The sequence below is a fragment of the Chaetomium tenue genome (assembly GCF_020726465.1).
Source record: "Chaetomium tenue strain MPI-SDFR-AT-0079 chromosome Unknown F5144scaffold_5, whole genome shotgun sequence".
NCBI classification, from domain to species: Eukaryota; Fungi; Ascomycota; class Sordariomycetes; order Sordariales; family Chaetomiaceae; genus Chaetomium; species Chaetomium tenue.
The window spans coordinates 3915696-3935320 of NW_027117333.1; the positions used below are offsets into that span (position 1 = coordinate 3915696).

General features: G+C 55.5%; 6 protein-coding genes across 6 annotated transcripts; 2 read left to right on the plus strand and 4 right to left on the minus strand.

The window, feature by feature from the left end:
* Positions 1-692: 692 nt before the first annotated feature.
* F5144DRAFT_318576 (pyruvate carboxyltransferase-like protein) lies at positions 693-3133 on the minus strand. Its single transcript, XM_066784022.1, has 4 exons — positions 3011-3133; positions 2803-2947; positions 1164-2741; positions 693-1076 (listed from the first exon to the last, which is right to left on the minus strand). Exons 1-4 carry the CDS (start codon positions 3016-3018, stop codon positions 969-971), a joined length of 1839 nt encoding a protein of 612 aa, XP_066642024.1. The 5' UTR covers positions 3019-3133; the 3' UTR covers positions 693-968.
* A 1157-nt stretch (positions 3134-4290) lies between these two features.
* F5144DRAFT_318616 (ferric reductase like transmembrane component-domain-containing protein) lies at positions 4291-6838 on the minus strand. Its single transcript, XM_066784023.1, has one exon. It carries the CDS (start codon positions 6434-6436, stop codon positions 4541-4543), a length of 1896 nt encoding a protein of 631 aa, XP_066642025.1. The 5' UTR covers positions 6437-6838; the 3' UTR covers positions 4291-4540.
* A 2861-nt stretch (positions 6839-9699) lies between these two features.
* Positions 9700-10712, plus strand: F5144DRAFT_579668 (uncharacterized protein). The gene is made up of 3 exons (XM_066789335.1): positions 9700-9934; positions 10006-10063; positions 10144-10712. The coding sequence occupies exons 1-3, from the start codon at positions 9882-9884 to the stop codon at positions 10543-10545; spliced, it is 513 nt and encodes a 170-aa protein (XP_066642026.1). The 5' UTR covers positions 9700-9881; the 3' UTR covers positions 10546-10712.
* A 13-nt stretch (positions 10713-10725) lies between these two features.
* Positions 10726-13741, minus strand: F5144DRAFT_491826 (methyltransferase TYW3-domain-containing protein; the record flags this gene model as incomplete). The annotated part of the gene is made up of 6 exons (XM_066785884.1): positions 10726-11202; positions 11261-11840; positions 12577-12678; positions 12737-13179; positions 13241-13584; positions 13636-13741. 6 exons carry the CDS (start codon positions 13739-13741, stop codon positions 10726-10728), a joined length of 2052 nt encoding a protein of 683 aa, XP_066642027.1.
* A 1335-nt stretch (positions 13742-15076) lies between these two features.
* Positions 15077-15973, minus strand: F5144DRAFT_494342 (uncharacterized protein; the record flags this gene model as incomplete). The annotated part of the gene is made up of 1 exon (XM_066786027.1): positions 15077-15973. The coding sequence occupies one exon, from the start codon at positions 15971-15973 to the stop codon at positions 15077-15079; it is 897 nt and encodes a 298-aa protein (XP_066642028.1).
* Positions 15974-17794: 1821 nt separating this feature from the next.
* Positions 17795-19267, plus strand: F5144DRAFT_594602 (HAD-like domain-containing protein; the record flags this gene model as incomplete). The annotated part of the gene is made up of 1 exon (XM_066790597.1): positions 17795-19267. One exon carries the CDS (start codon positions 17795-17797, stop codon positions 19265-19267), a length of 1473 nt encoding a protein of 490 aa, XP_066642029.1.
* Positions 19268-19625: the final 358 nt, after the last annotated feature.

Here is a 19625-nt window from a genome sequence, read left to right on the forward strand (position 1 = left end):
AGCGGTGGGAAGGTCTGGATTGCCACGAATCCGCACTGTATGACTGGGTTCTCACTGTGAGAAATTATGCGAAATGATTGCCTTGACACAGTATGAATCCGTAGGGCTACGTAGTCACCAGAAAAGGTGCCGCCCCCGCAGCTGCACAAGAATGGGGGGGCTCGACCGGTCGAGAATCGAACAGCCGACCCCCAGCTAACAACAACCGAGCCCAGCACCTGCATCATCAACCCCATACGAAATCCGTAATTCTCCATGTATCGAATCAGGATGACGCGGTGAAAAGTCACTTAGGTGCCTTGGCTCTCACCTCTCTGGAACAAACCGCTAGCATTCGCCCCCCTGGTGGGTTTGAGAAACAAATAGAAGCCAGCAAACCCCTGCTTGACCGCCGCTGTTTCCCGGGCACCTACTGAGAAGAACAACCTGCATCTCTTTTGACAGCCGGCATCGTTCGTTTGCTAAAGTTGTGATGCCCATGGCACTATGAACCTTGAGAATCCAACGTGACAGAGCGGTTAAGGGGAAGAAGCAATTCCCGGCATGCATGGGACGTCTCACTATTCTCTCTAGGTACATAGGTTCATCAGCCTTCGCCGTGAAAGCCTTCGAACTTCACATGCAAGCCAAGGGCTCCCAACCCTAATCAAGGCCCATTTCCATGCGTTTCGAGAATGAGCAGAGTGCAGGGCCCGTCGCTCTTGGCGGCCTCCTTGGGTTGACAACACGTCAATCAAGACAAAGCACTGGCCAAGTGTTGTAACAGGGAGGAAAGGTACCCAGCATGAGGTAATACAGGCTTTGTCAATGGAATGTGTCTCAAAAACGACGCCTTCGGTATCAGCAGCATCAAACAGCCAAACTTTTTTGGAGCCCCCATTGTTTTCTTTTAATCTTTCCCGCAACAGATTACTTCCTCAGCAAATTCGTGGGCAAAATGATAGCTAGGTAGTGTACGGCCGCCTAGATTACGCCTCCTCCGCCTTTGCCTCGAGAACGTTGATGAAGTCAGGCGGTGCTGGCCCGTTCGCGGTCGCTTTTGAGAGGACAGGGCTTCCTTGCCGACTCGGGGTGAACTGCATCGGTGTTAGTTTAAAGACGTCATTGACAACTCGCAATTCGAAAAGAAAACGGGGTAACCCCTGCGTATAAGTAGAACTTACGTTGCTGGCAGCGCTCAGAAGAGCGATCAGGGAGCTTTGGACTACATCCTCATCGATACCCACGCCCCATACTTTCTTCTTCGTACCAGCAGCCGTGCACTCGATATATGTCGCAGCCTTGACATCACGGCCCCGTCCGACGGCATGCTCTTTGTAGTCCTGTACGTCGAGATCTATGCCAACGGTCCGGAGGGCGTTAGCCAGGCTGGATATCGGGCCGTTGCCACGGCCGCGGAGTTTGTATTCGAGGCCGTCGATCGATACAACACCCTCAAACAGTCTCCTAAGACCCGTCGTGTCCTGGGTCTTACCCGGTTCGGGGGGGGCCGGCGACGCGGATCGGTCGGGCGAAATGGTGTAGTCGACGATGCTGAAGCGGGGGCTTTGTGTGAGGAAGTAAGTCTGCCGGAACAGATCTGTGATTTCAGTGGGGAGGAGCTCCCGGCCCTTCTTCTCTGCCATGTTCTGGACGACCTGGGAAAAGGCGACTTGGAGACCACGAGGCAGGTCAAGATGCAAGTGCTGCTGGATGATCCAGGCGGCGCCGCCCTTGCCGCTTTGCGAATTGACGCGGATGACGGCCTGGTAATCCCGCCCGATATCCTTAGGGTCGATAGGGAGGTAGGGAACCTGCCAGTAATCGTCGTAGCCCTTGCCCTCATTCTCGCGCACCTGGAACCCCTTCTTGATGGCATCCTGGTGCGAGCCGCTAAAGGCGCACACCACCAGAGAGCCTCCATATGGCGCACGTGGATGCACCTCGATTTTGTTACATTCCTCCACTATCCTAATGACCTTGCCGAGGTCGGAGAAGTCTATGTTGGGCGTCACGCCCTGAGTGTAGAGGTTCAAGGCGAGGGTGACGAGGTCGACGTTGCCAGTCCGCTCCCCGTTTCCGAAGAGACATCCTTCAACTCTATCCGCGCCAGCCATCTGGCCCAACTCGGCCGCTGCTGTTGCAGTATTTCTATCGTTGTGTGGATGGAGGGATACACAGATCTTCTCGCGTTCCGTGATGTTGCGGCAAAAGTACTCGATTTGGTCGGCGTAGACGTTCGGGGTCGACACCTCAACCGTCGCAGGGAGGTTGAAGATGATGGGGTTCTCGACTGTGGGCTCCCAGGCCTGCTTTACGGCCTCGCAGATGCGCACGACGAACTCCGGGCTTGTGTCGGAAAACGTCTCTGGGCTAAACTCGAACGCCCACTCCGTCCCCGATTGTGAAGGGTCATCCTTGGTCAAAGATCGGACCAGGGCAGCACACCTGCTGGCCAGCTCGACGCTGTCGTCCTCGGAAAACCCAAAGACGACCCTCCGGAAGCATTCGCTGGTGGCGAGGTAGATGTGCACAATAGCCTTCTTGCTTCCTTTGAGAGACTCGATAGTGCGCCGGATGAGGTCCTCTCTGCAGGGAGAAAGGACTTGGATCCAGACATCATCGGGTATGGCCCCCTCGGTCTCGATCAGGCGCCGGGTAAAGTCGAAGTCGGTTTGCGATGCCGAGGGGAATGACACCTCGATCTCTTTATAGCCGAGCTCGCACAGCATGCGGAAGTATTCCCACTTCTGCTCGCCGTTCTGCCGAGGGAGTTAGCCAATTGCTTCGAGTCATGTTTCTTGGAGTCGACGGATGACTCACCATGGGGTCAACCAAGCTTTGGTTGCCATCCCGAAGGTCTGTTGCCAGCCACCGAGGGGCCTTGTCGAGGGTCTTGTCAGGCCATTGACGGTCCGGGAGGTTGAGAGGAGGGAACCTCTTATACTTCTTGGAGGGGTCCTTGAGCCTGTGGCGAGCCACCGTTAGTTTCTTGCATCTCGCAGCAGTGTCTGGGGAAGGTCGGGTTTACATAGGCATCTTGACTGGGGGTTGGAGAGTGGATGGGCAAAGTGAATGCCGTGTTTTTTCCCCACCAATTCTTTTTGTCTAAGCAACAAGAATGGTCAAATTCCACTTGGAAAACGCGTGGTCTTTCGAGAGGCCGAAGCTGGGGTTATTCAAGTTCCTGAAGAGGTAGCTCGGGCAAGAGTCGGGGAACAATGCGCGGATCGCGGTGGTAGTGGTGGGGAGAGGAGAGGACGGTTATAAATGGCTAGTGAAGGGGAAGATTTGAGTCATAAGTGGAGGAAAGTTTCGAAGGCGAATCCCCATCTGCCCCAGGCCCGAGGAACAAAAAGATGGACCCGGCTTGTGCTAATTCATGTCAATCCCGAGCTTGTTGCATTGCCCCACTACCACCTATCCCAAACTCCCGACCTTACACGTTCACCAACGCGGATGGGTGGCAAGCTCGGGAAACTTCAAACCACAAAAGGTGTGCGCTCGCGGTGTTTGTGCCCATTGGCGGGGTTGTTTTGGGAACCCCTCCTTCCAGGTTGCTCTGCCCGCTAGGTACCTGCTGTGTACATGCCCTCTGCATCCTTACGCCACTTCGCCCTTATTGGTGGTTCAGTTGCTGTTTTGAAAACTCTTCATTTAAATGCTATTTCTGTGAATAAACATGCCTGTATCGACCTCGCGGGCTTGGGAACTTCTCTGTCTGCCTACCCTCTGTTTCCCAGACCGGAGGCACCGTACCCAGGAACCTATGTTCTCCTCATGGAAGTCTTTGGTCAACAAAGCCCCTAAAATGAGGGGCACCACCACCTACTGCGCTGCAGGGCGTGGGGGGGCCACAAAAAGCGGGTCTTCTCAGAGCGAGTTTCTGTCAACGGTCTGCGTTGTCCTGACTTGCCGCTCCCGGTCCTGAGCCGCTGCAAGACGACGTGCGGATCAAGGAATTGCATGTGGGAGTACCAGCGGAACGTAATGATGCCACACAGCATCTGACAAGAGAGAGGACATGATTGGGCAACTTTGAACTGATCCCTCGTTTTCATCCCGGAGAAGTCTCCAAACGGTCATGATACAATTTCCATGCGAGGCAATTGGTCCTGCAGCGGTGATGGGAATACCACGTTGTGTTATTTATGTTCAGTATTGAAGCGAGGAGGCGAGTAAGAGAACGGAACATTTGGCCTAGCTGCACGTTGTCTACACTACATAGTAAGCTCCCTGAATAGCTACCTGGTAATCACCCGCTCGGGTAAACAAACTCCGGTCATGTATCTTAAAGAGATCAGTCGCAAATGGGCTATGACTGCATCACAACTTCGTGTGAGTTGCTTCAACGGCTAGCGACACAGAAATGAATAGAAGGAGTCACCGTGAAACAACATGGCTTCGTTGAACATCAACAGGTAAAATAATTACTAACAAGAAAAAAAATGCTTCCTCGACACGCTGTCGGTATGCAGAATCCGAAAAATAAAACTATCGTCCGTCTAAGTCATTCCGTCTATTCAATAAAACAATCAAGCCATCCGAAACGCGCCAGGTATCACCACGTAAAACTCTCCTCCACAAAATCCACCACCGTGTTATGCGCCTGCACTTTGCGTACCGCATCCCGCACGTCATCAGCCAGCCCACCCGGCCCGCAAACAGACACACACATGGCGCCCATCTGCTCACCAACCTCCTTAGCCAGTAGCATGGGGATGTTGGGGCGGCCGGGAAACATCTGCACGGTGGCGGAGCTCGAGATGACCTGGTTCGGGTTCTTGGGCCGCGTGACGAACAGCCGGATCTGCAGGATGTCCTTGCGGTTCGGCAGCCGGAGGATCTGGTCCATGTAAGGGCGCGCCCACTCGAGCACCTCGTAGTCGCGCACGATCCAGACGAGCGTCACGCGCCGCGTCGCCGCCATGCCCGCGTTGTACCCTTCGATCAGGTGACGAAGGTAGCTGATTTGATGCGTAATGCCCGTAGCCCCCGCGAAGAGCACGGCATGCCCGTAGCTGTCCATGCTGAACCCCAGTGCGTACGGCCCCTCGAAGGCGGCGCGCATCGAGATGCCGCGCCCCTGCGGCGCCTGGAGGGCCTTGTTGTAAAGTTTGCGAGTGAAGCCGGTTTGGGCGCCGATGATAAAGGAAACAGTCGTGCCGATCGCTTCGCGGGGTTGCTTGGGCTTCTCCTTTTCGGCGGTGGGGAGGGTCTCGTCGTCGCGGTATCGGTGCTCGTACCACGCGATAGAGAATGGGTGGTTCTCCCAGCAGTTGACACCCGCGAACCGGAGGTAGGCGTGCTGGCCGGGGTCGATTTTGACGAAACGGGGAAGGCGCATGGTCACGCGGCAGGCCTCGCCCGGTAGCGTCTCTACGATGGCCTCGGTGAAGCCGCGGGTGGACCAGTTGGCGTAGGCGAGGCGGAACATGCGCGCGGTTCTTTCGGCGAGCCAAAGGGACATGATGGCTAGCATCCAGGGCCCCTGTGGAAGACCCCCGGGGACCGTTGCCGATATGCAGTGGACCCAGGTGCAGACGAAGGCGATCAGAGCCAAGAGGATATGGGCATTTAGGAAGCTCTCGTAAAAGGCGTGGCGGACGGGAGAGAATGCCGTGATCAGAATGATGACCATGGCCGCCACCCCAACGGTGCCCGATGCGATGAAACGGTCGCCAAAAATCTTCTGCTGAACGCCCCCCCATCCGTCGTAGGACACCTGAACGACCGCCCAGGCGATGAAGTGGATGATGACTTCAATGATGGAAATCCGGCCCATCCACCGGTGCAGGAGATTGTACGTGTCGAAGCTCACGTTAAGGAGGTTGATCAAGGGATTGTTGCGGCCGGCGAAGATGATGAGCGGCACCATGTTCACAACTGAGAGCGTTCCAGAGCGGCCGCGGATTTCGGCACACAGCGCGAACCTATTTTCGTGCCTCCAGTCGAGGATGAACATGTAGGCGATGTTGCTGGCGATGTAGCCGAATAGAAGAAGGGAATGGAATCTCGAAGGAAGTGTCCCCATATTGGCGGCGCTGGAAATCCGAATTTCGCGGTTGTGTCGTTTGTTCCACAGCGGCGCGTAGATGAGTCCCCTTTTCAGGCCGGGCATCTTCCTCCACTGTGTTCGCTTCCAGAACTCTTGCTTTTCCCCAGGCAGGGACATGGCCGTTACCAGCCGCAGTTGTGCCCACGCCAACTCAACTATCCTGATTAGGAGCATCACCAAACCAACGATGCCTAAACTCCACCACATAATATCGGTAAGTAGCATGTTGACTGGCTGGTTGACGCCGTTGAGGCCTGTGCTGTAGGGGGAAATCGTGGAGCTCGGGGTGGCCACCCCGGTCTGCGTCCCTGTGGTCGCTGTCGCCACATCTCGTAGTTGTAATGGTGCGGTCGGAATGTTGACACCGGGGTCGGGGAGCGCATGGTGTGTGAGGTCCATCGTGGGACTGGGAAACCGAGGAAGCGGCAGGCGATACTTTGACAGGCGAGAAGAAGGGATGTAAGTCGGGGACAGAAGTCGGAGGGAAAGAGAACGCGGAACCCTTCACACGCCTAGTCGCGGGTACCCTTTTTTTAGAGAGTTTGGCGTGTAACTCCGGGTCGATCCGACAGAAGGCTGTGTTATTGAGGTTGACGGGCGAGGGGGAACATTCCCATTGTGTGTTGGACAATAGCGAGAAACAAAGGTAAACCGCCGATTGTTCTCCTGCAACCTCAACCAACAACCCGACAGACAAGCAGCCTTCCTAGCGCGAACAGCGGGACAAAGCAGCAAGTCGTATCCGGGTCAAACAAAAAGTCTCGGCTGGTCAGGAGTCGAGATCCCAACGTACACACGCGGCGATGGCACGCTTTGGCGCCGCAGATATCCTCCAGAGTTGTTTGGTGGGAAAGAATGGATGCGCTTTGCCAGAAAGCTGGAGTTCTTGATTCAAGGATTGAAGCGGGGTGCGAAAGGCCCGTGACAAAGTGAGCAAGGGGAGAACCAAGAGAGAGGTGAAGTGAAAACAAGGTTGAGATCGGCGGCGATGTAATATGCCTGACTGATCTTCCCTGCCCTGTCTGCTGTTATCGTGACACGGCACCACAGGGCGTGTCAATAAGTACCGAGGTTCAAAAAGTGAGAGAAGTGAATGAGCGCTGTGTAGACCAAACCAGAAGGTCGACACTTTGAAAATGAGAGCCCGGCGGCTGGGGAAGGGAGGCCTGGAATGCGAAAGCAATCGAGGACGCAGAGCCGCGCGCGAATCTGGCCAGGGCATCAGTTACCTTTTAAGACAATGAGAAAACCATCCTGTCGAGCCGGCTCACTCCGAGCAAACCATCTCGGAATCGTGCCCCCTGACTGGTGAACCGATAGCAGAAGGATCCCTTGCGGCGGGACCTTGGGCTTGGAGAATCATCGTCATCCAACCGAGCTCGTGGAATGATCTTCCTCCCCGCCAAGAATGTTTGCGTGGGTCAGCATCGCCCTGCATCGCCCCGAAAAACACCTATCAGGTCGGGCCGCTAGTCTCGTTCATCGTGTGTTCTGCGCAGCCCAGGCGGAGACGCGGACGACCAAGATCTCGGTTCTGGACGGAGTGTGTCTTTGAGCAAGCGAAATCATAGGGTGAGGAGGGTTGTGGAAATTCGACGGCGGATTTCAGAACTCATGCAGCTGACGGGGGGTGGGATTTTAATTGGTCCAGTGTTTTCAGGGCGCTTCTTGGCGCCCTGAATCTGTCCACACGTCGGTGGCGGGCCAAGCCGAAATGCAGGGGCAGAGGCAAATCCTGGGCAGGGGCGGGCGGCCTTCTCACCATCGCCATCAGCCTGCAAAGAATGTAGCCTGGAGCTCCTGTGCAGGTAAGTTCCTGTGCTGTCGTGACATGTATTTTCCCTGGGTGCTGTCCGTCGGAAACTTGTTGGCATTTGTCGTGGACATTTAGAAAACCGTGTAGTTACACGTCAGTTATGACCGGTTTCCCGGTGACCTATGTACTAACTACCTACTTGTAATAGGTTCTGTGCAGTGCGGCGTGTCGCTGCTGGACCGAAGAAGAAATGATTCAGATGATCCCGGAGGGGAAATGCTCGGCCGAGAGTCGCTTTTCCACATTTGGGAGTCGAATTTTCGACGTCATGCTGCCGCACGGACAACGTTCGGACCGTAGCGGGGGAGATATCCTATTCGAGGTCGGGAAGCGGAACGGACATGGAGGCTTGAGCGGGAGCGGCTCCGTCGTGCCCACCCGAGCCACCGTATCTCGGCGTCGGTTACAGATAAAAATACGACGTGGGGTTTGTACATATTTGGGCCCGTCTTGTCCGCGATCCCCGGTGGCCATGCATGTGCCATGGTGGTGGTGTAGTTATACGAATACCAGGTGCCTGCTGAGCCAAGCTTTCGAGATCAACGAAACAGTCGATCATTGCTGTTCCCAACGGCTTTTCTCCCAGTCATTTACACTACACTACTGTGTAGAACTTGGCTCGACCTGACCGGCTTGAACTTTTGAAGTCGTCTTCTCGCGCCCTCCTACCATCACACTTGCGACGCTCCCGCTCTTGTGTATTCAACCAGCAGCTTGAGTCAGTCTCGAGCGGCAACACCTTAGTCCCCTGGCATGGGACGGTTGTTAAAGTGACCCGCCCCGGGAGATGAGAGGGGCTGGCACCCTTGGTTATCGAGCCATGTTCCCCTCTGTTGCATCGAACTCTCGCGTCTTCCCGCTGAAAAACGTGGCCATACTAGTGTAGTGAACCAGGTAAACCAAGTTACATTTGCAACCGTCATCCGATGCGCGCACTACCGTACATGTAGTGTAGATGCGAGTGTAGGACGCAAAACCCGCGGTTGTTGACCTGTGAAAGAGGTAGCAAAATGGGGGACGCATGTGCTGAGGCCACTGGCCCCGTCGCGCGCTCCACAGCGCCAGCCGGCCCGCCATATGCAACAACCGTCTTCCTGTTACCGGGTCAGTGTGTGCATGCGAAGGATTCTGCTCCGGCCGCGATAGTGTACATCGTATGTACATCGGACGAGTCTCGGCTCGCGGGACGGCGCTCCGCCAAATTGAGACGTCATCCCCGACGGTTCCCCTGCCCTTTCTCCCAGAGAGCATGCCGTGGCTATATGTACCCAGGACTAGGGTGCTCTTGGCGCACACACGCCATCGCCAGCTTGCGGTGAGTGGTGCGCGGGATGCGAGCTGATGCCGCTGAGTAGCAATCAAAGGGGTTGCCGAAGCTTACGCTAACACGGACAGGCAGGGCTCTGCGAATAATGACTAGTACAGATAAACCACTGGAACACGCCGGTCCAACAAATACCCAATGCTCAGAACTCCAGCGATGCATTTTGTGTGCGAATGGTGTATTTATTGTTCGGAAGTTGGATTCTGCAAAACGATGAATCGGCTCGCCCCAGAACTACCTACCTAAGTACCATCCTCAGTCCCCGACTCCTTGGAATAATCTTTACACCCCGGGGAAGATTTAGGATCTTGAGAAGCTCGGGGAAGCAATGAGATAAGGGCCATGACATATAAAATGCAAAAGAGCTCCAAAAATGGGAGATAACCTTGCTCGCCAGAACGTTTTACTGTGTAGAGGGTGCGAGGCGCAAGAGGGTTGGAGGTCCATTGATAGGGTCCGAGCTCATTCAAGTTGCAGTGAAAACCGACTAGGGCTATCGACTGTGTTAAAACAGCGGGGACCGCACTGTATCTCGTCATTGGCTGGAATTTCCATGAGCCGGAAAGACGGCGGGTGCCAAGAATCCGGGAAAGCATCACTCACTGCCGACCGGCGAAGCGCAAGCACAAGAGTTCGAGGGAATTGCGCCACTCACACCACCCGCAGTGCTAATTGATTGAAGCTCTGCTTCTCGTCCGTCTGCCATGGGTTCGAGCACGTCCAAACCCTCAAATCCGGCGCCACATGTGTGGAGGGGGTACGCCCAACCTATCCCAAAACCCTGAAGGCTCTCCCGAGCTCGCGATCATCAAATTAACCCCCTCCCAGCTCCTCCCAAGCCGGGGTGTCGCAAAGCCTAGTTGAATCCCTGGAGACTAGCAACGAGGTTAGCTATTGTCCCTGGCCCTCCGATGATTGCCTGCTCCTAGTGGTCCCCAGTCTAACCGGCCCTCTTCCGAATCACAGACCGACGTCTCGCGTCTCCAAGCCCTCGAGCTCCATATCCAAGAACGCGTCGCCGCCGAGCTGAAGCGCCTCCGCGCCCAGGAATCCGAGACCCTGCGCGAGGCGCAACAAAAACTCTCGGCCGAACCCGCCGCCGACCAGCAAGGGAGCGAGCACCAGCAGCAGCTCGCTGGGCCCAGCCGGCAGGAAGTTTCCAAGGCTATCGGAGACCTGCGCGCCTTGCTCGAGGAGAGGAAGAAGGTGCGCCAGGTGCCTGAGACTTTGGAGAACGCGCGGGACGAAGTGGTGCGGTGCCTACGTGAGAATGACCGGCGGCCACTGGATTGCTGGCGCGAGGTAGAGGCTTTCAAGGAGGAGGTTAGGAGGCTGGAGAAAGGATGGGTCGACAAAGTGATCAGCTAGATGCGGGGAGATGGAAAGAAGATCGTGAGTGGTGGTTACAGATTTAATCTGTCAATGTTGTATACCATGGTTTCGTGTATCAAAGGGGCTGGGATGTTAGGTTGCTGGATGGCTCTGGCAACGTAGAAAAAAGGAAAATTAGAAGGCGTTCACACTCATGGTATTGTTGCGGGAACACTCTCAAACACCGCTAGTTTGTTGATGAACTGTAGAGTCTTCGCTAAATTCACCCGGAACCTCGCTCTTTTCTTTCTTGAGTTCCTCTCGCCGCCTAAGTCCCTCCAGTCGTTTGCGCACCCTTCTCGCCTCAGCATCCTCCCAGTTCTCTTTACCCTTAGGGGGGCCGAAAGCTACGTCCAGCGCGGCACTGAACCTGGCTATCCTCTTCTCGTTCTCAACAAATCGCTCATTCGCTATTCGGACGAGGGTTTTCAGGTAGTCGGATGACACAACCAACTGGCGGACGCCGTCTGTCTCGGCCCCGATCAAGGACTCGAATGATAATCCCATCGACCGCACAGCGACCATGGGCGTTGCCTCCTCATCCGGTTGCCGCGCAAGAAGGCTAACAGCTCCGGATTCGCGGAAACCAGCCTCCATCCCGGCCTGGATAACTAGCTGCGCATGCTCCAGGGAAGCGGTTAAGACATGTAGAATCTGAAAAGGGGGTTAGCCGGCCTTAATCTGTGGTTTTAGAGGAAGCAAAAAAGCGTACCATGGGCTCAAACTTAAAATGGATCAGCCGTGACGACCCCGTCAGTTCCGCTTTCCCTGCCCCTGTTTCTTCCCCGGTCACTACCGCTGCCGGCCCAAGACCCAGAAGCAACCTCTCGTATCCCCCACCGCCGCCGCCATCATCACCATCTCGACACCCGCCCTCCACCGGATCATGCGACACAAACAACCACTCGCCACCACCTTTCCCCCCAGCAGAACTCGCACCTGCCGCCGCGGGAGCGCCATCCCCACGCCCGCCCACGCCGCCTCCCTCTCCACCACCCGTGCCTTCATTCACCAACCCCCCATCCCCAGCCGCCGGGGATGGGGACGGACCGGCCTTGCGTCCCTCGAGGTACACACTGACTCGCCCCGCACAACTGCTGGTGGTCACCAAGCCCGCGTGCGCGTCGTCATTGTTGATCCGGTCAATTAGATGGCGGATGCCGGCGTCCACGGAGCCCTTGGGTGAGGCGTCGGTATACTCGGCATCAGGAACGGCGAGTTGGGCGAGGATTTTGTGCTTTTTGATGGTAAAGTTGGGGGTGGGGGTGGGGAGGGGTTTCATGGTCCCCTTTCTTCTTTTTTTCTTCTTTTGTTGAGGGGATGTGTTGTGTGTTGTTGGGGTGGTGTTCTTGGTTTGAGCACTTCTTTTGTGTTGGGATGCGGAAATGGTGAGGTCGACTTTGAACAAGTGAGGGTGGATGGGGTCGTGAAAATGGGGGTCACGTGTGCGGGTTGCAGAGTCGTAAGGGGGAAGGAGAAACAACAAACTCAAGAGCTTTAAGGAATGTTGGAAAGTTTGATGAGTCTAAGCTATCTAGAGGATGTCTCTGTAAAGGACCAAAAAAACTTTCGCAGGCTAATTTAAAAACGTGGAAATGTGCTAATATTCAGAAATGGAAAACAGAGACTGGAAATGACTGATGATTTCTAGATTAAGTCTTCTTGAAGATAGAATTGACATTAATACTGAGGAATGTGGAGTTCCCCTCGGATGCTTTCTTTGTGTGTGAACTCCCCTTGCCCTCCATCTGCATCTCCAACCCAGAGCAAATCATGGGCTATTAAATGACCAAAATCACCTCGCCCTGACCTCAACGAGCATGATATGAAATGTGATTTAGGGGAAGGTATAGAGAGGGGAAAATAAGGGACTGTGTATCTGAAATTGAAGCACCCTCTTAGAGATTCGTAGCCAGAACAGCAGCAGCACCGACAAGTATCAGCGCTGCCGTTGGGACAGCAGCGAAGACGCCTCCGTTCAGGGGTATGGTAGCGGGGATAAAAGTCGTTGTAGGTGCGATACCCGACGTAAAGGGTGGGTCAGCGACCGCAGACGCCCCAGCAAACGCTGGTACCTGAGTCGAAGCAGTCGGGTCGGGGGTAGCGGAAGAATTAGAGGGGTTAAGAACGCTGGAAAAGAGCCATGGTCAGCATATTCCCAGCGTGATATCACGAGAGAAAGACTCACTTATCCAGTACGTGCACAACCCCGTTGCTGGTCAAGATATCTGCGATAATCACCTTCGCCGAGTTGACAAACACCTGCGAGCCATCCCTGCGGACTGTGATGTTTTGTCCTTGCAGCGTTGCGAACGTTATCTGGTCGGCACTTAGCAAGTCGGTGCTGAACCGTAGCGGCTGCCGCGCCAGGACATGGTAGCCTAGGATGCCGGCTAGGTCCTGCGTAGTCAGCGTTCCTAGTGCGGACCCAATCGCCCTAAACGCATCGTTGGACGGGGCGAAGATGGTCACATCAGGGAGGGCGTTGATACCGTCCACTAGCCCGGCGGCCGTCAGCGCGCCGGCGAGCGAGATGAGGCCCGTGTTGATGGCGGTCTGCGCCGGGTTTGCAGGGACAGTGAGGACGGTGTCAATTATATGCACGACGTTGCCGCCGTCAAACTCTATGTCCTGGAAAAGATCTTAGTCTTTAATAGTTTCCGTTAAAAGCGAGAAAAATGGCTGCACATACCGCTGTAACAACCGTAGCAATTTGTTTGTACCCTGAGAACACCTTTCCAGTGCCATTTACCATAACTAAACCAACATTTTGGCCATTGGTGACATTGGAAAATGGTGTCGTAAGCAGAGTTGAAGGAAACTTTGGTGCTGGCGAAAAGTCACTGGCGAGTAGCCTTCCGATTAAGACGTGATATTGGAGTACACCAGCCAAAGCCCTGGGATTCCTCATCAACTCTGCCGACCTCGGATTTCTCGCCATTAAGTTGGCAAAGGCGGTATTTGACGGCGCTAGGATGGTGATGTTCTGGGCTGTGGAGAGCGTCTGAACGACATCGGGCACAAGTGCCAGGAGAGCTGGTCTCGTCAGTCTAAGTAAGGTACGGATATACAAGGCGACGTGCGTACCACTTAGTGTGCTTAGCGTGGCATTATTGTTCGCGAGAATGCTGGGAAGTGACTGGGCAGAAACGTAGGCTGCCAGGCATAGTGGTAACAGAGATGTAGGATGCATCGCGCAGACATATCCCTACGAAGGTCGGACAGCCGATTGCAATGGGAATGAACCAACAACGGAAATCTAACAGCGGGGATATCGTGGTCATGTAGGCAGCAGCAACGGCACCTGAAACTCAGCAATCCCGAAGTATCCTCGAAACGAAACACTCGCAACGCAAGCCAGTAGTTCACTAGCCTCCCTTTTCCCGGATTATCTCACGATGGCATCGACCAAAAGAACTTGATCCCTATAGCATTGACGCATCCGACGCGATCCAACGGCAAGGGCTACGTGGTTAGTTGAGCCATTGCAACGGGGAACAACGTAAAGCTGGGCAATACAAGTGTGCGACGCCCCTGCCCAGTCAGTTTCGGAAACCGGAACAAGGCAGATTGACTTCCCGTAGCCACGATGATAAAGCGAAGCCCCTAATGTGCAACATGCCATTGGACGTGGCAGAAAGCGCCACGAGGTATGTGAGGCGGAGGGTGTCGGAGGCTGGTGATCATGGCAACCCCTGGATCGATCTTCCAGTAACTTAAATGCCGAGAGCAGCGAGGTAGCCATCATATTGCATGATATAGCTTGGGTTACGTCGAGATAACGGGACTTTAGTACCTAAGTGAATTGTTGGTAGGAATGCTTAAGACTGAGATTCTTTGGATAGAGTTGCTCGAGTCGTTGCGAAGCTGAGAAGCTGTAACTAGGTAGTTAGGGTTAGGGGAGAATGACGGGGTCTCGTCTGGATTGGTCCAAGTCCATCAGGCATTTTGCTGCCAAGCTCGAGTTTATCGATAACTCGGCAGAGGGCGGACAGCTCGGAGCAACTCCAGCTCCAGAAACTCGCGATGCATTAACGCAGTCATGCCTTTTTTCCACCTTTGATATGCGACTGGAAATCGTCGCCTACCAATGTTTGGAAAGGTCACGATGCAACAACCGCCGCCGATGCTCTCGTCCAATCACCATTCCGGGCGCCCTGGTTAGATCGTCCAGGCCGTTGTGGTCTCCTGACCCGTCCCCCGCATTTCACCTCCTCCACGAAGCTCCTAAACCCGACAACGACGTTCTTGAAAATTTTGATTTGTTTAGCTATTTAACTTGAAGACAACGGAAATGGCAATGCAAAACAAAAATCCTATGCTATTCGAAACCCACGATTCTCCCGTGGCCACGGGGATCAATAACGCCGACACCGAGCTGTCCCCTTAAAACGCCGCTGTAATGCCCGTCATAACGTTTGTAAAATGTATGTGCGATCCCTTCCATCTCATCACCGTTATCATAAACCCACGGCTAACCCCTCATCTTTTTATCACAAGAATTTCGGATGCATTTGGGGTCCGATACCTATGCCGACACCTCCTGAGTCTGCTGCCGTGCTGCGTCCTCGAGCCACTGGGCATAGCGGCTCTGCTTGTTGTGGATGCCGCACTCGGTCTTCTCCTGGCCCTTCCAGCGGCCCGCACGTTCATCCTCGCCCTCGGCGACGGGGACGGTGGAGTGCCAGTCTCCGATCGATTTGTACCCTTGGTCAAGGAGGGCGTTGTATGGGACCTTGTGCTCGTCGATATACGCCTTGACCTCGGCAAAGGACCAGTTGGCGAGTGGGTTGATCTTGATAACGCCGCGCTCGTCGTCCAGCTCGATGACGTTGATGTCACCACGCTGGCCGCCCTGGGACCGCCGCCGACCTGTCAGGACGGCCGCGACCTTGAGTTCCGAGTAGGCTCGCTGCAACGGCTCCACCTTGGCGATCCAGTCGTACAGCTCAGACGACATGTCGTACAGCTTCTCGCCGTACAGGGCCTCGAACTCGGTCACGTTATCGACGTCCGCCGGTTTGAAGACGTGCACCTTGACGTTGTAGCGCTCCTTGACGCGCTCCACAAGGTCGTAGGTCTCCTGGAAGTGGTAGAGCGTGTCTAGGAAGACGAGGTCGATCGGCTGCGGGCTGGCCGACTCGGCGTCTAGCTTGGACAACATGTCCACGGTGACGAGTCCCGTCAGGCCGAACGCCGTCGACTGGTAGAGGTTGGGGAAGAAGATCTTGCAGAACCGGAGGACGTCCATGGGGTGGAGGGCCTCGAGTTGCTTGTTGAGGTGCTTGATGTGCGGTTGGGTGAGGGATATCCGGGGTAGGCTGACAGTGGACACGCTTGGCGAAGCGAAGCCGGAGTCGACAGAGCCATGGTCGCCAGGCGAGGACAGCTGGGAAGAGGTTTCGGTGCGCGAGTCGTCGGCCATTTTGAAGACGGGTGACGGGTCGTTGCAAAAGAGACGAGGAGGGAACAGGCGGTCAGGACTCAAGGCGATGTGCAAGCCGAGGATGAAGTCTTGTTAAAGTTGTTCTGCAGGAGAAGCGGGCAGAAGAGGAGGAGTACCGAAATCGCAAGCGGGGGATGTGTCAAGAACGTGGGTGAAAGGGGGTAGAGGGGGTCGGGTGGTATTAAAACAGCACGGGAGGAGGTTTGGTTGTGGGATGGCCCGTTCGAGCGTCTCGCAGGGAATGTCCGTCTTTTCCGGGGTTACGAATACTCGAGACCAAATGGCGAAATCTGGGCCGCCGGAAGTGAGAAGTTGGGCGAGAGAGGTTCGTTTTCTATTAAACGCATCACCGCCATTACTAATGCCTGTTTCTAGATTCTTGGTCATCCTCGAGATATCCGAGGGGCAGGGACACTCTGGTATTGGCCCCTGACCGTGGAAACCGGGTCAGCATGACACCAACAGGTGGAGGCGCTGTTAAAGGCGCTTTTTCATGAAGACTCCGTTAGAGTGGTGGTGTTTTCATTGAGGCTGATCACGACATCTGGGAGCCCTGTGATTGGCCAATTCGGCCTATTTTCTGTGGGGGTTTCTCCCGCTGCGGTTTGGATGCCACCCCTTGGGGCAAGGACTCGGTCCTGGGGAAGGCGCGATTCCTTTCAGGAATGAGCACTAACGTGATGTGCTGTGCCTGTCGCTGTTGCGTGTCTGCCGAGATCCGCCTGTTGCGGATACAAGGTTCCGGCGGTTGGAAGATCGGGACGCCATCTGATGTCCATTCCTCTGACACATTTCACGAACATCTTCTCTCAAGGGTTGTTAGTCAGCCGCGCCTCTCTACGGACCTACAAATAACTATGGTACGACTGCTATGATGTCACCATCTGTGACGTTCTAAAAAGGCGCGAGTGCCCCTTTTCCTTGCAAGAGACCGTGATGGAACTCGAGTCTGGTGTACTTCGTCTGTGAAGTCGTTTTAGTCTGGAGAGAAGCGGCTCGGCGGCTCGGCGGCTCAACTTGGGACCGACTTCCGGCTTGATGAGATGTGGTTGCGCCCGAGCACACCCTTTACATAACATACTGAGATGATTGATATGTAAATCACCCCTGGGCACGCAGCCGGCTTCGTGGAACCCCTGCTCACTGGACGCCCCGGCGACAGCATCAACTGGAATGATCGAGTGAACAATCCGAGACACGACTAATGTCGGCGTTGGCTTTCGTTAGCGGCGGGTTGACGATATCCCTGATCAAACGGTTCAGGGGGACAGGACTAATAGGTCGTCCGGGTTCCCCACATCAACGAATCACCTTAATAACTGCACAGTATGGGAATCATCCATGTTTTCGGCGCATTAACAAGCCACGCATGCCAAGGTCTGACCTGGCAGTGGCTCGTGGATATCCTGTACTCTGGCAACCTGTTGATGAGGAAATCATGAAGTGCAAGAGTTGGATCCCTTTGAGCCCTTCTGGTGACCGTCATACCTAGCTGACGAACCTATTGTGTAGGGCGTCATTCCGCATCCCCAGGCTACTTGCAGTCTTGTTGCATGGGATCAATGGAAGTGCTTGCCAAGGAAAGGAAAATGGCGGGGTCCTTTTCTTGCCCGCCGGCTTCAAAGGTGGGGTTCCACGAGCGCTGCCAGTTTCTTGAAAACACTCGTCGAGACGCGGGGACCAAGCGAACATAATCCCGCTGCTGGAAGTGTTCTCGGCCTTTTCTGAAGAAAAGCTGCATTGCATTCACTGGGCATTTGCATTGATAACCTCTTCTCTCGCAAGTCCCAACCGCGAACCATGGCCGAGGAAGCCGGTGCCTCTCCCCGGCAGGGACGGCCCTCAATGACCGCCGCCATGCGCAGCAGCTCGTTTCTGAGGGATCATCAACAGTATCGCCCTCCGCACAAGCCCGAAAATCACTATGGCATTGACACCGTGGTCGAGGACCTTCAGGCGACCAGCGTCTCGCCGCGCGAGATCACCCACTTCAGGGGGGTTCCCTCGCCCGAGCACCCTCCCACGATTGTCGAGAGCGGCTTGAGCCACGAGTTGTCGCATCCAGACTGCACACCGAGGCCTGGCGCCCGCACCGAAAAGCTCGTCGCGACCTTGTTTTACCGCTCCACGACTCCTCGGGCTTCGAACGCGATCCCCTCCCCGAAAAAGGCCGCTTCGCCGCAGAGAAGCCGGTCCCCTTCGCTCCGCGCCCCCTCCGACTCCGACATCCCCCCAACCATGGCCCCGAGCAGTAGCCTTGATACCTACCCTCTCGAACCACCCGCCGCAGAGCCTGAACCGCTCGATCATCTCTACGGCTCATACGTCACGCCCATGTGCATCACCTCCTTCCTGCACCTCATGACCACCTTCCCGCTCCCTGCCGGCTCGAACGACCTCACCTCGGCGCACCGCTGCCTCAAGTTGGACACCAGCCAAGATCACCACCCCGTGGTCGTCGAGTTGACGGTTTCCCCCGCACCCTCGCTGGACTACCTCTCCCTGGCCGACCTGCGGAAGCACGAGCTTATCTACAGGTTCGAGCGCGAGTGGAACGTCGACGTGGCGCTGCGCGCCGACACCCTCTGGCGGCGGTACCCGCGCCTGGTGGTCTTCGACATGGACAGCACCCTCATCACGCAAGAGGTCATCGACCTCCTGGCCGCCACCATCAAGGACCCGCCGGACCTGGCTGCGCGCGTCGCCGACATCACCCACCGCGCCATGCTCGGCGAGCTCGAGTTCGATTCGGCCTTCCGCGAGCGCGTCAAGCTGCTCGCTGGCCTGCCGGGTACCTTCTTCCAAGAGCTGCGCCCCGTCTTGGACGTGACAAACGGCGTGCGGCCGCTCCTGCGTGCGCTGAAGAGGCTGGGTGTCAAGACCGCCGTGCTGTCGGGCGGCTTCCTGCCCCTGACGAGCTGGCTGGCCGGAGAGCTGGGAATTGACTATGCTCATGCGAACGAAGTCGTCATTGATGAAGCAACGGGTCGGTTGACCGGCGAGGTGAAGGGCCGCATCGTCGGCAAGGAGCGCAAGCGGGAGCTTCTGATCGAGATCGCTGAGAAGGAGGGCATCCCCCTGGAGCAGGTGGTTGCCGTGGGTGACGGCGCCAATGACCTGCTCATGATGGAAGCTGCGGGTTTGGGTGTCGCCTGGAACGCGAAACCCAGAGTGCAGATGGAGGCCAGCGCGCGTATCAACGGGGATAACATGCTAGACTTGCTCCATCTCTTTGGGTTCACAGATGAAGAAGTTCAGCAGCTCAGTGCCTGAGCATCAAGTAGATAAACTCCTTGAAGATTTGAAAATTTGAGTGTGTCCCTTCGTGCTATCGGAGTCGGTAAGTCTGGTCTATTAGTGAGAGGGCTAAAGTGGGGATGGAAAAAATGTGTGATGGTAAATACGGCCTAGTGTATATTGCAATGACCTATGTGAGGGTATTAGCTTGTCGATCCAAGGGTTTCGTGTGTTTGGAAGCACTCGATGTCCACGTTTCTCGGGAAGGTGATCTAGGGGAGGACTCGGAAGCTCCTGGGCGGCCAACCGCTTTAACCAGCTGCTGCCCCCTTTTTTATGCCCAATGTCAATCAACTACTATGTATCGATCGGTTCTCGTGGCGATCATAGCCTC